The sequence below is a fragment of the Odocoileus virginianus genome, chromosome 22, assembly GCF_023699985.2.
Source record: "Odocoileus virginianus isolate 20LAN1187 ecotype Illinois chromosome 22, Ovbor_1.2, whole genome shotgun sequence".
In the NCBI taxonomy this organism is placed as follows: Eukaryota; Metazoa; Chordata; class Mammalia; order Artiodactyla; family Cervidae; genus Odocoileus; species Odocoileus virginianus.
The window spans coordinates 48,637,465-48,653,122 of record NC_069695.1 but is presented as its reverse complement, the minus strand read 5'-3'; the positions used below and the strand labels follow the sequence as shown (position 1 = coordinate 48,653,122).

At 44.9% G+C, this 15,658-nt stretch overlaps 1 protein-coding gene across 1 annotated transcript in view; it reads right to left on the bottom strand.

The window, feature by feature from the left end:
• The window catches only part of DOK6 (docking protein 6), a 385,596-nt gene extending 380,247 nt beyond the window's left edge, over positions 1 to 5,349 (bottom strand). Inside the window, exon 1 of the mRNA XM_070452939.1 lies at positions 4,987 to 5,349. Within this exon, the coding sequence (XP_070309040.1) occupies positions 4,987 to 5,052 (66 nt within the window). The 5' untranslated portion in view covers positions 5,053 to 5,349. The remainder of the gene's footprint in view (positions 1 to 4,986) is intronic.
• Between the last annotated feature and the right edge of the window lie 10,309 nt (positions 5,350 to 15,658).

The following is a 15,658-nucleotide window of genomic DNA, read 5'->3' as shown; positions in this document are numbered from 1 at the left end:
CAGACAAATAAATCATCAGATGAGGCATGGGGGTGTCTTGAGGTTTTAATCCAGGAGGGAAAGAGGGCAAGGGACAGACGAATCCATGATCGGTTGTTCTAACAAACGGAGACTATGCAGAAGAGAAAACCCTCAACAGATGATGAGCTCATCAAGCCGCTGCTCATCAGACACTCCAGAAGCATGCCCTACTTTCACCTGCTTCCTCTATGGCCAGGTGGGGGCACAGTGATTACCGTAAGTCCCCTCCATGTGAACCTTCAAAGTTGCAAACTTTCAAAGACGCCAGTGCACCCCTGTGAACTGGACTGTTCAACTGTCCAGCTGTTGAACTGTAGTACTGTACTTTTCAAGATATTGTACTGTAAGGTTAAAAATGGTTTCTCTTTTGTGTGTTTTTTATGTATTATTTGTGTGAAAAGTATTATAAACCTATCACCATACAGTAGTATATAGCCAATTCTATTGTTTGGGTGCCGAGGCTAACTTTGTTGAACTTAGGAACACACTGGACTTACCAGCACTGTGGGAATGGACCTCATTCTTACATAGGGGGCTTGCTGTACCCTTGCCCTGATGCACCATGAGGAGTGGTCATGGAAAAGACGCTGTGCTGTGCTAAGTCACTCCAGTCGGGTTCAACTCTCTGTGCCCCCATGAACTGTAGCCCCCGAGGCTCCTCTGTCCATGGGATTTCCCAGGCAAGGATACTGGAGTGGGTTGCCATGCCCGCCTCAAGGGAGTCTTCCCCACCCAGGGATCAAACCCATGTCACTATAAGTCTCCTGCAGTGGTAGGTGGGTTCTTCACCACTAGCGCCACCTGGGAAGCCCAACTTACTGTTAATAATAACCCTGACTTAATATGACCTGACTCTAGAATATTCATACACACACACACACAACCTGACAAACAGTAGGTGCTGGATAATTATTTAACCATTTGTTGAATGTGTAATACCACCCTATCCTGAGACGCTCCTTCAACACCCACACATACCAAGCCAACCTCTCACCTGACTACTAAGAACTAGAAAAAAGCTACTAAAATACTATCTGTGAACACCTCCCTGTGAATACACACGTTGATGTATTTGAATAAAATTCCTTGAGAACAACGAAGTGAGAGCCTAGAGATAGTCAAGTTTCTGAATCATGGTAGCCTATTTGCAGTCTGGAACCTGTGTGCCAACGACAGTGATGGTAATGATGTGATGTCATTCCACTATGCTGCATTTACTGCTGCTATATTTTTAGAGTCAACAGGCTAAGTATAAAGTGACTCAGTTTCAGTGATGGTGTTCTATCTGCAAACCAAGAACAGCTTGGGTATTTTGTAATGTATGCCTTGTTGATTAAACTTAACCTGTTAGAGGTCAGAAGAAAAACAGATAATCAAGGCTAAGAAATAAACAAAACTGACCAACATGCATTTGCTTTGTTTATTTTTATTAGAGTTTTTAAGTACTCTTTTCTTTAAAAAGAAAATACTGGCCACCGTGGTATCCCGTGAATTATAACATTAATCATGCAACAGATAACACAGTAAGAAGAACTAAACTACTGTAAAGGCTTTTAAATCCTGCAACATGAAAATATATTATAGAAATAGGAATGTATTACAATGAAAAATAATACAGAATTTAAAGAAATGATTCTTTATGAGTCATGTCATTATATTTTTAATAATACTTTTAAAGATACAGTGATTTAACAAGCATATTTTTTAAAAGGGCAAAAGTAAAATTCAGGAAAATGATTCTATTTTCTTCTCAAAATTATTTTCCTAAATGGAAGAAAAACTGATTGAGTGACGACAAATTTCAAAGCAAACAAAAAAGTGTTTAACATTTACCACTTGATCCAACTGTTTGGCTGAAGAACTATGCACAACAGGTAGCACTAGTTTGTATTAAAAGACACAGGGCAGGGGCCCTTTCAAACACTGACCTGACCCGGAAGCACCTCTGGAAAAGTTGCCCAAGGGGAAGAGGGCAGGAAGTGCTTTTCTGCCCTCATTCAGCATAACAATAAGCACTAACTTGTGAGGAGTAAAGGGCATATTAAACATTTTATCTCAAAATATATTTGCATGTCATCCTTTTTATCTCTGATAGGATTAGCCTCATACCTAGCCCTTCTCCCTCCCCTTAGAATACTATAAAACTTGTTTCCTGAAAGCATGTCTTCTACCCATAGTAAATCAAATATCTGTGCATATTTAATTAGATTTCTATTTTGAAACTTAACCCATAAAAGAACTATGATGTATCTGCTGAGTTAAAAATATTTTGCTTACAAAAGCTCATAGTTCTGAGTCCATAAAATTAGGAATATGTGTTACTATCTATGAAAATGAATGCTTAGATAATTCCTATATCTCTGACTTGGGGTATGACTATACATTTTCATTTTTTTATATATATTTTCATTTTTAAGGCACACAATATTCACTTAGTGTTTTAACTATCTTAAGGGACCCATTTAAAACTTACTAAGCTTTACAGAATCACTTTCTGTCATTTGAACTCCCTCTTTTGAACACTAGCATATTCTGAATAGAAAAGTTTCTAAAGTAAATAATATTTTCCAAAACAGTCAAGGCTAATGTAGCTTAGTATTTTGATTAACTATTAAAACCAAGCAAAACTGTTTCAACATCAACCTCTGGAGTTCATATTTCTCAAGCAGAAATGGAACACAAAAGCAAGTCCTCTGAACATAAACATGCTTTTACATGCTTCCTGGGTCCTTTACACAGGCATGGTTCTACGCAGTGAGTATGGAAAGAGAGGCTTTGGAAAGGAAATGAACATTGGCACCCATCTTTAGCGGGGAAGCTGTGTCTGGTGATCTAAGAGGACATTTCAAAGGCTGCAAATCTCATAGTTACCCAAGAAGCCTTCAATACCCTTCCCCTGGATCCTATCTTATAATTAAGTAGCAAATTCGGTTTTAATTGTAGGAAATCCTGGAAAGTTCTGACGCGGGAAGAATCCTACAGACTCTAAGGCCAAGTGCGCAAGGAGGAGGTTTCTCAGCGCTCTGCTCCTTATTCTGATTTTCACATACAGGGTAACTGCAACCAGACGCCGTCTCCCCGAGGGGGCTGAAATCACCCATCAGCTTATAGCGTGTGAAGTGTCAGACAATGGAAAATTCAAGGAGAGGGGCCAGAGTGCTGAGCAGGCGCCCTGTGGGAGAGCAAAGGGCGTCAAAGGTCAAGTTCCCGTCCCAGCCCCACGCTCTAGCTCCGCACCTCCTGTATCGGCTGATGGCTCTGGGGGCCACAGATGGCAGTACCGCGTCCCGGCCGCGCGCAGCTTTTCCCGGGGGGTTCTTCCTTCCCTCTCCGGGAAAGAACGAGGCGCGCTCCTCTAGCCAGAGGAGCCCCGAAACCCGGCCCAGGGCGCCCGCCCTCTCCCGCCGGCTGGGGCGCCAGGCTGGGGGGAGGGGGGAAGGGTCGTCACCCCGCTCTGTGCTCCCCACTTGGACGGATCTGTTGGGGCTCGAGAAGGGGTCCCACGTGTCCTTGGGGTACCGCCCGCATCTCCAAAGTGAAGCCAGCAGGGGCAGCACCCACAGGCAAGTCAGCCTGGCCCCTTCCTCCGGCCCGGCACCTGCGCCCACCAGCTGGCCAGGCAGCGACTCCTGGGTGCGGGCGATCCTTCTTCTTTTAGGGACTCTGCCCTACCTCAGTTTTCCAACGATATATTAAATATCTAGCATTTGCCTTCTCCTTTTTCCTTTTCATTTCTTTCCCTTTCCTTCCTTTCCTTTTAATGAGAAAATAAACGAAGTTCTCCCTCCCTCTCCAAGTTAAGAGTGCTCATCCCTTCAGCAAAGAAAGCAGGGAATGTTCTCGGTCAAGGCCGCGTGGCCCCAGGATCCCGGAGCTCCGCAGAATTGGAACTCGGAGAAGTGTGAGGCGGAGAGACATCCAGGGAATCCGCAAAACGGGCACCCTGCCCTCCGCACATGGAGTGTCCCTCGCGCCCTGGACCGGCCCGGCCCGGTGGGTGTCACGTGCTCAACTCCACGTCGCGCTCCCCCAAGGGGCCCCCCTCCCGGCGCTCCGACCCCGCCGCTCCGCACCCACACCCCCAAGTCCGCCCAGTCGGGGCAGTGCTCGGCCCCGGTGACCCCCCCCCCCCCCCCCCGCCCCGGCTCCCTCCAGTCCACATCCCGGTCCTCTACCACCATCTACACGTTCCTCTTACCTCCTCCCCCGGTCACTAGTGAAGTTTTTACAACCCTCAAGGGTCTACACTGTCGCTCTCCCAAATCGGGCAGAGCATCTTTCAAAAGACCGTGAGTGGGCCTCCAGAAACTTTTCGGCCGCCGAGGCTCCGGGGTCAGCGGCCGTGAACACACACCTGGCGCGCACACCCGGGCGCAGGTCCACCTGTCCCGGCGCACCGCGAGCCGGGGAGTCTGCCCGCGGGCAGCCGCAAAACTCGCCGGCTCGCCCCGCAGGGCCGCGGGGCGCTAGCCAGGCATCGAAAGAGAAATTGAAAATGGGCTGGGGCAGCGGGGACTGGGAAACGGTGACGATTCTGGATACACACTCACAGGAGCGTGTATCCACGCCCTGCACACCGAACGGTTGTACCCCGAAGGAGCACACTTCCCGAGATCAGATCCCTGTGGATGCTCTGAATGTAATCCCCCGCCCGGGGCGCATCCATCTCGGAACTGATCATCCTTTCGTCCAGGCGACTTCTCAGTCTGGGTCTGAACCAGCGCCGCGCACCGGAGGATGCGGATCCGGGTGCTCCCGGCGCCCTCGCCCCATCTCCGAGCCCCCCACCCCGCGCCCCCCGAGGCAGGTGCGGGCCCCCAGCCCGGCCGAGCAACAAGCGGGCCGTGCGCGGGGGAGCCGGGTCCCTGTCCGCCTCCGTCCCCGCGTGGGTCACCTCTCCCCGCCCCCCACCGCCAGCCGCGCCAAACGGGCGCCGGGGACGAGAAAGCCGCGCGGGCGACTCACCCCCAGCTTCCTGCTGCGGATTTTCACGTAGCCCTGCTTGACTATGTCATTAAAGTTGGAGGCCATGGTCGGTGCGCTCGGCTTCCCCGGGTCGAGAGCCGCCGCCGTCCGCCGCGGGGTCCGCGCAGGTCTCGCATGCAGCCGGCCGCCCCCGAGCTCCCGCCGCCGGGGACGCGGGCGGGGTGGCGGGGCGACCGCGGGCGGGGAGCGAAGGCGGCCCGGCGCCGCGAGCCGCGCGCGCCCTCCGCGTCCCGGTCCTCACCTCCGCCCCCGCCGCGCGCCGCCGCCGCCGCCCCCGGCCAGCACCCTCGGGCCGGCGGCTCCCTCGGCGGCGCGGCGCCGGCCGGAGCGCACCCGCGCCGGGGAGGGGCGGGCCGGGGGGGCGGGCCGACTCGCCCGCGCGCCTCCCTCCCCGCGGCCCGCGCGGCGGCGGGGCCCGGAGACGCTCGCCAGACGCGCTTCATCACTCGCGGCTCAGGCGCCGCGCTCCTCCCGCCGCCCCGCGCCCCGCTCCCACCCCGGCACCCGGGGCCCGCCGCGCTCTCCCCGGGCGCGGGGTTCTACCCCCGGCTCTGGCTCTCCACGCCCCGGGCTGGACCCCGGGGACCCCGCGGCGGAGGTGGGGGGGAGGGTATGCTCCCTGGGAAGATAGGCCAAGGAGGGGGGCGAGACAATCGTTTATTTCGAGGGCCGCGTTTACAGGGCGATTTGATTCCTGCCGCACACGCTCGCGTGCCCGGTCTGCGCCCCGTTAGGAAGTATAAAATCGACGCCGAGCCCTTGCCGGTGCACACAAAGAGACCGATCGTGCGCATGTGTCTACTCCCTCGGCTGCTGGGGAGACTGGAGCGATCAGGCGAGGCGCCGGCCGCCGACGTCCTCTCCCGAAGAGGCGGCTGGCCCTGGACTGGACTGATGTGTGCCCGCGTTTTCCTGAACCGTGGCTAAAAGTGGCTTGTGGCTCCCCGTCTTCTAGAGGAAATGGAGACCACAGCTGCTCCCGGCGGATGCAAATGATATTGAAACGTTCCACTCAACAAAGCAAGGAAGAACTTTGTCCCCTTAATGTAGGAACACATGACATTTAAGTAGGCTCTTCTCTGTTGTAAACGAAATCTTAAGCTAAAAATTGTTTGATAAGATTGGAGGAAAAACGACGGAGTATCAAATGTTGGCTGGAGGCAATATATGGATTCGTGCCACAGGAAAGGATATTTAATACCTTAGTAGGTAAGGATGTTTCTAATTAAGGAAAAAATGTATCAAGATTGAAATTTTTCTAAGTGACTCCTTTATTTTATAAAGAGTCAATATTGAATATAACTTCAAAAGATGGTGTTTATTTCTGCTTATTTGGGTGAGCAGTATTTTTCCAAGTTCTCAGATAAATTTTCTTAGCCCTATTGGGAACATAATAGTAAGAGAGAAAGGAAACTACTTGATTGAGGGGAGAAAAATAGTAAAATTTGCAGGGTAAAGTAACATGCCCTTCACCCTACTGAATGGATTCCCCAAGGGTGATTTTTGTCCAGACATTAGCAAGAGTCTCCATCTAAAACCAGTATAACCCGATGGAAACTCTTAACTTGTCTAAACAGCACACTGTTCCTATCTGCTCACTTATGTAGCCAGCACTGTTTGAAGAATCAGCCATGCAGAGGACAAGGTGCTAGGCAGGTATCAATATATCCAATCACATGGCGGTATTTCTTACGCTATCACTCTGGAATGAGCTCAAATTCTGACCTTTTCCAGAAAACTTGCATTAACTCCCTATGAACTCTGTGTCATTCCCCTTCTCCAAACACCTGGAGCGTGTTTCCTAGTCCACAGGAGCTAAATCTGTTCAGCTGTGTTGGACTTTTTGTGACCCCATGAACTGTAGCCTGCTGTGCTCCTCTGTCCATGGGGTTCTCCAGGCAAGCATACTGGAGTGGGTTGCCGTTTCCTTCTCCAGGGGATCTTCCCAACCCAGGGATGGAACCCACATCTTTTGGGTCTTCTGCATTGACAGGCAGGCTCTTTACCACTAGTGCCAGCTGAGAAGCCCCATTTGCTCCTGTTTTCATATACTACATGGCTATTATTGGTTTTCTTTATCTGAAGACTGTTTGAGATTTGCAGATACTTGAAATACATTCAGTCCTCTTTGGAACCCAAGGAGACTTGCCATTTAATAGATGAGGAAACTGAAGCTCGGAGATGTTCAGTTTCAGAGGCACAATTTCAAGGTTTTGTGTCCACAATAATTTCCCTGACCACTAACTTCCACCATCATTTATATAGTAATTGGTTTCCACAAATCAATTGTAAGCTGTTTGAAGTCAGGGATTAATTTTGTCTCAGCAACAATCTTAGGGCATACTCAAAGATAAGATAAGGGTGGTAGCTCTGGCTTTTAAAGATTATGGAAAGATGATGCCTTTGTTCATACACTTATGTAGGTCTCTATAATGCCCTAATATGATTTAACTATTTTCCTGTATTTACTTTTGATTCTTAGATTGCTGGTATAGTAATTTGTGTGTGTATGTATATGTGAGTGTGTGTCTACCACAAAATTTCCTCCCCTTCTTTTTATACTGTTTGTTTGCCTCCTGAAAACACTAGGCTATGCTGTATAAATTTGTCATGTAAATTTTTCCAGATCTGGATTGGTTGCTTGTATTCTCATGGCATCATTTATTTTAGTCACCTAAGTCTCAAACTAGTAATGTGACTTAGACATTTGAGTACATTCTTCTTTTTATTTTCAAGAATAATTTATGAGGTGTTGTATATATCCTACTGAATCACATAAAGGGTAACAAAATGTCTGATGCTCCCATTTATTGGAGAAATCAAGTCTTGTCAGCCTGATCCATACATTACAAAATTCTGCTTCAAACTTCCACTTAATGGCTTTGCAGCCTCTGGTGATCACTGTTTAGATACATTCTTACAGACTGCAATGCTGTGATTTTCTGATTTGATTTCATTCCTGCATTTATGAATTATTTTCTTACAAAACTTTCCTTTGCAAACTACAGGACTGCCCTGAAATAGATTCCTTGTAAGAAAGGCAGGGAATATGCTTGATTCTGAACCTTTATCAACCTTTTTTTTTCCCCCAGAAATATTGACTAGGTTATAACAAACACAAAAGGAAACTCTGCTCCCTTTAGAATACCATCAAAGATGGTGTTTTGTGTATGTGATATGTCAACCCAACACAGTGCAAATTCTTTTGGCTGTTTGAATTCCTCCATCCTTGACCAAAAGGAGCTGCTTCAGTGGAGGCTTTTTGTGTTTCTGTCAGTTTCCCATGAACCTTAATAGCTTTGCTGTGATCAATCACAAGATATCTCAGGCTCATCTTGCACATTTCCAATTCAGGACCTGGAATCCATTATGTCTTCTAGGAACCTTTGTTCCTTTTAATGGGAAATGAAATTCATTTCCCATAATCTGGTTACCAGCTTGTTCTTTTTGCTACTGATTCTATGCTTTTCAGTTATTGAGAAATGAAACACTTTTAGGAATAAATCTTAGAAAAATTCTCAGGTTGTACAAATATTTCCAGTTCAAATGAATGTTGACAGATTCGATATTTAAGGATTGCTTCTTTTTTTTGAGGTTTCATTATATGAAATATTTACAGATTTCAAAATTCAAACCTGCCCAACAAGGTGCATTGAGAGATAATAGCTCTGATTTCTGTCTCTTCCTTCTGTTTTCTACTTCTCTTTTTAGGAAACTGTTTTTATCAGTTTGGGGTTTATCTTTCCATTGTTATTATTGGCTGTATAAGACAAGATACATGTGTGCTCCTATTTCTATATTAGTTACCAAAAATTGCATACTGTTCACACTTTTATCACTATAGTACCCATCGTCTAAACCACGACCTCAAGATCCCCGTCTGTTGGCTTGATGGTCCATGTAATCCACCATCTGAGTCTAGGCTGGATATTTTGATTAACTTCTAGTGGATGAAAAGGTAGAAGTGACGGTGTGTCCATCCTAGATTAAGTTATAAAAGACTGTGGCTTCTCTCTTGGGTGATCTTGGTTGGAGGCTCACCCTTGGGGAAACCAGCTGCCACAATGTAAAGCAATCCTATGGAGAGGCCCGTGTAGATAAACCTGGAGGTAGACCTTATCAGGCTTTCCAGCAGCCAAGGTGACCTACCTCACACATGGATTCCCCCCAGGGAAGCCTTTAAAGACCCCACCCAGGTGGACAATTGGAGAAAGACCCAAAGACAGTCACCCACCTAAGTTGCTACTGGCTGTTTCTAAATAACAGAAGTAGTAAGATAACAAATGCTTGTCTCCATCTGCTAATTCAGGGGGTAAGTTATTATTGTTATGCATAAATGGATAAATAAAACAGATTTTGTTACCTGGAAGTAGGGTACTGCCTTAAACCAAAACTGTATAATTGGCGAATGGTTTTGGAATCCATCAGTGGTCTTGAAGAGGGTACTGGTGAATGCTTAAAGTAACTTGCACACACTGCAAAATTTTGGAGACTGAAGACCGTGTGCATGAAATCTTACAATAAAGCAAGGAAAATATTGGAAATAAGAGGAAGGAGCATTCTGATTAGGTAGAGGAAGGAAACTTAGCAATACACCTTTTTGCAACTATGTGGAAACTAGGAAAATATAGCTCATAAACTGTGTCATCAAGATAAGATTTCCAGGCAAAGTATTGGTGGGGCAGCCTCTTTCTTCTTCCTATTTAGCAAAATGAGAGAGGAGATAGATAAATTGAAGAAAGGACCATTAAAGAAAAAGGAGCCAAGAACTGATGTATTTTAATGTTCTCAGCCTTTCCAAGCCAAAACAGTGCCAAAATTAAGAAAGGGCTTTTGAACAAAGATCTAATCTTGGGCACTACTGTGAAAATTTGCTCTAAAGATACAGCCACGGATGTGACTGTAAAATATGTATCTTTTAAGATTTCAGAAAATTAATGATTTTAATCACTTCCTTGGCTGTATCTTTAAACCAAATTTTTTGGCAGTGTTCTGGATGAGATCCAATAAAGAGATTCACAAGAAACCCACAAAGCTCTTAAAAGAGCTACATATGCAGGAACAGTAATAGACAAAGATCATGCAGAATGAGAGGCATTTGGACTCAAAACAAACAAACAAAAAAAGCTACCTTTCATGAAAAAGTAAATATGATTGATAACTCAGAGGCAGGAATTAAGTGTCTGGAAAGAAGAGTCAAGAATCGTGGAGAAGTATTCCTTGATCTTCAGAACTAATCTAGGAGCTTCCATCATTTTCTCATTTGGATTTCAGAATTGTTAGGAGCCACGATTCTGCATACTTTTTTCTGCCTCCTTTGAGTAGGAATGTGTATAGCAGTTGTACTGTGCTTGTCCTACCATTACATGCTGGAAGTGTGGGAGGCAGATTCTTTGTGTTTTTAGATTCAAAAGCCTACAGTTTGAGAATGAAATCCACATTTGAGAAACTGCCTGAGGTACCACACGTGAAGACCCGCACTGACAACAGCACCTGTTTTATATGACAAGATTTGGCACTTTGAGCTCATATTCTAAAGAGATGAGAATCTGAGGGGTCTTAGGAAAGGTAAACATATTTTGTATGTAAGGGACATGAATCATTGGGATCCAAAGGGCAGACTGAAGTTGGCAGCTTCGAAAAGGGGTCACAGAGATCCCCACTTCCTTGTAATAGCCTCTCCTTCAGTGTGGGATGGATTTGTTGGATGAAGTCTAGCAAACACGGTAGTGGGAGTGATGAGATGTCACTTTTCAGATAAGGTTATCAAAACAACACGGGTGCCTTGTCTCATTCTCTCAGGGATCTCTCCCCTATCTTTAACAGGCAAAATGAGCATAATTCTTCCTCCGTGGTGCCCTCTAAAAGTATTATGAATCCATGTAAAAACTTGAAATACTAGAAATATAAAATACACCACAGCTTTTCATATTATTTTATGAATAATTTTTTAATGAATCTGGTTTTCCCTTGACTTTAGGATAAGTTTTGTTTATCAGGGGAAAAAGCTGAGTTAAGCTGGCCTTCTTCCCTTGTATCATAAAGTGTTCCAAGGATATAGCTTCTCAATGTATTCACCTTAACACATTCTGTGATTGACTTAACTAAACCGGTTCTGGTACCTATTCCCCTGTGAAGCTGGGCAGGGGGAGGGGAGGGCTCCATGCCTGCTTGGAATACTCCGGACACCAGGTGGGTGTCCTGCTATCCAACTCACTTCTGACACGGTCTACCCAGAGACGGCATCGATATTCCGAGGGTTAAGAAATCTGACTCTTACCAGACAGCACCCCTTCCTTCCCTCTGCCCATCTCCAGGCTCCAGTCACAAGTCTAAGCAGTTCTCTCCCTCTGACTGACTGCATATACATCAGAGGTTTCCAAGCCCCCCGGCACCCCGCCCCTTCTCTGGTTTGAGTTTGATTCATTTGCTAGAGGGGCTCACAGAGCTCAGAGAAACATTTTACTTACTAGGTGGTTGGTTTATTGTACGAGGATGTAACAGGCACAGCAAGACAGAAGAGAGAAATGGGGCAAGGCGTGGAGACAGCGCCTTCCACGGCCTCTCTGAGGTCACACCGCCCTCCCAGCGCCTCCACATGGTCGCCAACCTGGAAGCTCTCCACAGCTCATTTGGAGTTTTTGTGGAGGCTCCATTACCTAGGTGGGCTTCCCAGGTGGCGCTAGTGGTAAAGACCTGCCTGCCAATGCAGGAGACAGAAGAGACATGGATTTGATCCGTGGGTCCGGAAGATCCCCTGGAGTAGGAAATGGCAACCCACTCCAGTATTCCTGCCAGGATAATCCCACAGACAGAGAAGCCTGGCAGGCCACAGTCCATGGGCTGGAAAAGGGTCGGACAGGACTGACAGAGCACGCACAGACTCACATTATGTAAGCATGAATAATTCAATCAAAAACTTTGATTGACTCAACCTCCAGCCCCTCTCTCTCATCCCTGGGAGGTTGAGGGGGTGAGGCTGCAAATCCAAACCTCCAATCACAGGATTGGTTCTCCCAGTAACCAGCCTCCAACTTTAGGTGACTTCTGGGGATTCCAAAGTCACCTCATTGACAACACTAAAGAAACTATGACCTCTTGGCCTCTTAGGAATTTCCAAGTGTTTTAGAATCTCTGCACTAGGACCAAGTAGAAGACCAAATAAACATTTCTTAAGTCACAATGTCAGTCCTACTGGGCCTTCTTCTTTTCTAATATTTGAACTTTTTCCTGTTCATACTGTTAGAATTCCTCTCCTGGTTCACTTTTATTCTATTCCCAATAGGCTTTGCCTTTCAAAGAGCACTAAGGACTGAGGCCCAGGTCACTTACCCCACTTACACATTTTGTTGTTGTTTAGTTGATAAGTCATGTCCAACTCTCTTGTGACCCCATGGACTGTAGCCCTCCAGGCTCCTCTGTCCATGGGATTTCTCAGGCAAGAATACTAGAGTGGGTTGTCATTTCCCCCTCCAGGAAATTTTCTCAGTTCAGGATCGAACCCTTGTCTCCTGCATTGGCAGATGGATTCTTTACTGCTGAGCCACCAGGGAAGCCCAATTTATATGATGCAATATCACAAATATCTTCATGATTTTAAATTAATGTTTTGTGTTATATATACAGCTGAAAAAACATCTTTGACATTTGTGTTTCTCGTCCCTTTCTTCTTTTTAATAGTTTGAGTTCCTTTCTTTTGATTATGTTTACAAGATATAACATTAAGCATCATAATTGATGCTTTTGAACTGTGGTGTTGAAGAAGACTCTTGAGAGTCCCTTGGACTGCAAGGAGATCAAAGCAGTCAATCTTAAAGGAAATCAGTCCTGAATATTCATTGGAAGGACTGATGCTGAAGCTGAAACTCCAATACTTCGGCCACCTGATGCGAAGAACTGATTCATTGGAAAAGCTCCTAATGCTGGGAAAGATTGAGGGCAGGAGGAGAAGGGGACGACAGACGATGAGATGGTTGGATGGCATTACCAACTCAATGGACATGAGTTTGAGCAAGCTCTGGGAGTTGGTGATGGACAGGGAAGCCTGGCATACTGCAGTCCATGGGGTTGCAAAGAGTCAGACACTACTGAACGACTGAACTGAACAAGATGTAGGTCTATTCTTTTCTGATTAATTACCTGTTGTTTTTAGTAATAAGTTCCATTCATCTTATTTTTTGCTTGCCTTTAACATATAGCTTAAAAACTAGGCCAAAAGATTTCATAAATTCAAGAACTAGTTTCCAGCCATATGTAGTCCTAGTCCTATTCCTAGAGTCAACCATATTTTAAAAGTCTTATGTTTAGTTATTTGAGGGTTACTCCAAATTAAGTGAAAGTTTGCCCTACTGTTTCTCTATTTTTCAACTTTAGAATTTATCTGGTATCAGTTTTTTTTCAAGGACTAATGCTTCTTCCCATATCTAGAGTTACACTATGAGAATCACTGATCTTGTAGAACTATATATTTGATCAGTTGTTTAATTTACCTAATCATCATTATTTTTATGAGAGGTTCAGTCACACATTTGCTAATTTGAGGATCAACAATCTTGTAAAATATGCAGAATGTAAGTAATATAGCTAATAATGTTTGTAAATTTGTAGGTGATTGTGGTGCTGGAGAAGACTCCTGTGAGTCTCTTGGACAGTGAGATCAAACCAGTCAATTCTAAAGGAGATCAACCCTGAATAGTCATTGGAAGGACTGATGCTGAAGCTGAAGCTCCAATACTTTAGCCACCTGATGCAAAGAGCTGACTCACTGGAAAAGACCTTGATGCTGGGAAAGATTGAAGGCAAAAGGAGAAAGGGATGGCAGATGATGAGATGGTAAAATAGCACCATGGACTCAATGGACATGAATTTGAGCAAACGCCGGGAGATAATGGAAGACAAAGGATCCAGCTGTATTGCAGTCTGTGAGGTCAAAAAAAATCGGACACAACTTAGGGACTGAATAAGAAAAACAATCTAAGCTAAAAACTTCCGCCAGGTGTGGCTGAATATCTCCCCAGGTCGTCTGACCAACCATGTCTGCACCAAACTGTCTTTAAGGGAAAGTTCATCGAGGATGCCTACACATAAAGGATGAGCAGTGAGTTCTCCTTACCCCTTACAGGATTCAGAAAGGAATGTTATCTTCTAAGGAGTTACATGGTTGGGGTCAAAAGAAGAAAATGCTCTTTATGATTGAGCACACGTTCTGCCATTGGAGAGGTCTGGTGAATGCATCGTGCAGCTGCACACAGAGAGGAGGGAGGAGGCCAAGGTAGTTAGAGAAAAATGTTAGATTTAAATTTTTCTTGTCTTGCCTTAAAATAGGATTTTTTTTCCCCTCAACACAATCCCTTATAAAAGAAAAACATGAACAGGAATAATAGGTGGGATGCTCCCGTGTTGGAGTTCCACACCCCGAGGTTGACTGCCCACTAGGACTAGAGAGATACTATCCTTGCAAATCTGTCGAGTTTCTAGTTCAAGATAAACACTCAAAGCTCCCATCTCTACTAGTTTCTTAACAAATCTTTGATGCTAGCTCTTACATATGATGTTCAGCTTCTCTGTTTTTCAAAAACATCATTAATCTTTGCCACTCACATTTCATCTCTGAAACCTTATTTTTTGGAGAAATAGCAAGAGCATCAGAGCAAGACAAATTATAACTTCCATGAACCTCAGTTTTTTGGCAATTAACCAAGGTGAATATCAATGATTTAGAGATGTCTGTTAACATTAGGTAATATGATGTCCCTGATACAGTGCCCATTACATAGTTTATATAAAAATGAATATCAACTGTCCTCTTCTGTCTTAAATAATTGTTTTGGTAAAAGGGTTTAGCCTTTCTGTATTTCTAGGGACATTATATCTTGAATCACAGATAATCAGTGTCATTTAAATGTATCACAACTGCCCTCATTATTTTTCAACTTGAAGAGACAATTAAACTTTTTTTTACTAGCTGATTTAGTTCAAACTAATGACCAGTCCAAATATATATATATATATATATATATATATATATATATATACACACACTCATTGGGGAAACCTGATGCTGTGAAAGATTGAGGGCAAGAGGAGAAGGGGGCAACAGAGAGTGAGATGGTTGGGTGACATCTCTGACTCAATGGACATGAGTTTGAGCAAATTTAGGGAGATAGTGAAAGACAGGAAAGCCTGGTGTGCTGCAGTCCATGGAGTTGCAAAGAGTCACGCGTGACTTAGCAACTGAACAACAACAATGATCTTAAGTTTCTTTGGTAAAATTAAAGTGGGTATCCAATGCAAAAAAAATGTTCCATATAATTGGTTTGATGATCAAATGACAGATGAAAGCAGCATAACTTTAAAGCATATTATAAATACAAATTGCATTGTCTATAACTCCAATTACTACAAATCATTTGAAAAATATTTAGAGGTTAGAGGAAAAAGAACATTTACTTCACCAAAGACTGCACTTAACTCTCTAAAGCAGACTTAGATAAATAGCACAGATATTTGCTTGTTCATGGTGTGAAAAAAATTCAGCATATCCAGCGTGGCAGCCGACCCCAACATTTTTGGCACCAGGACTGGTTTCGTGGAAGACAATTTTTCCATAGACTGGGGTAGGGGTAGGGTGGTTTCAGGATGATTCAAGAAT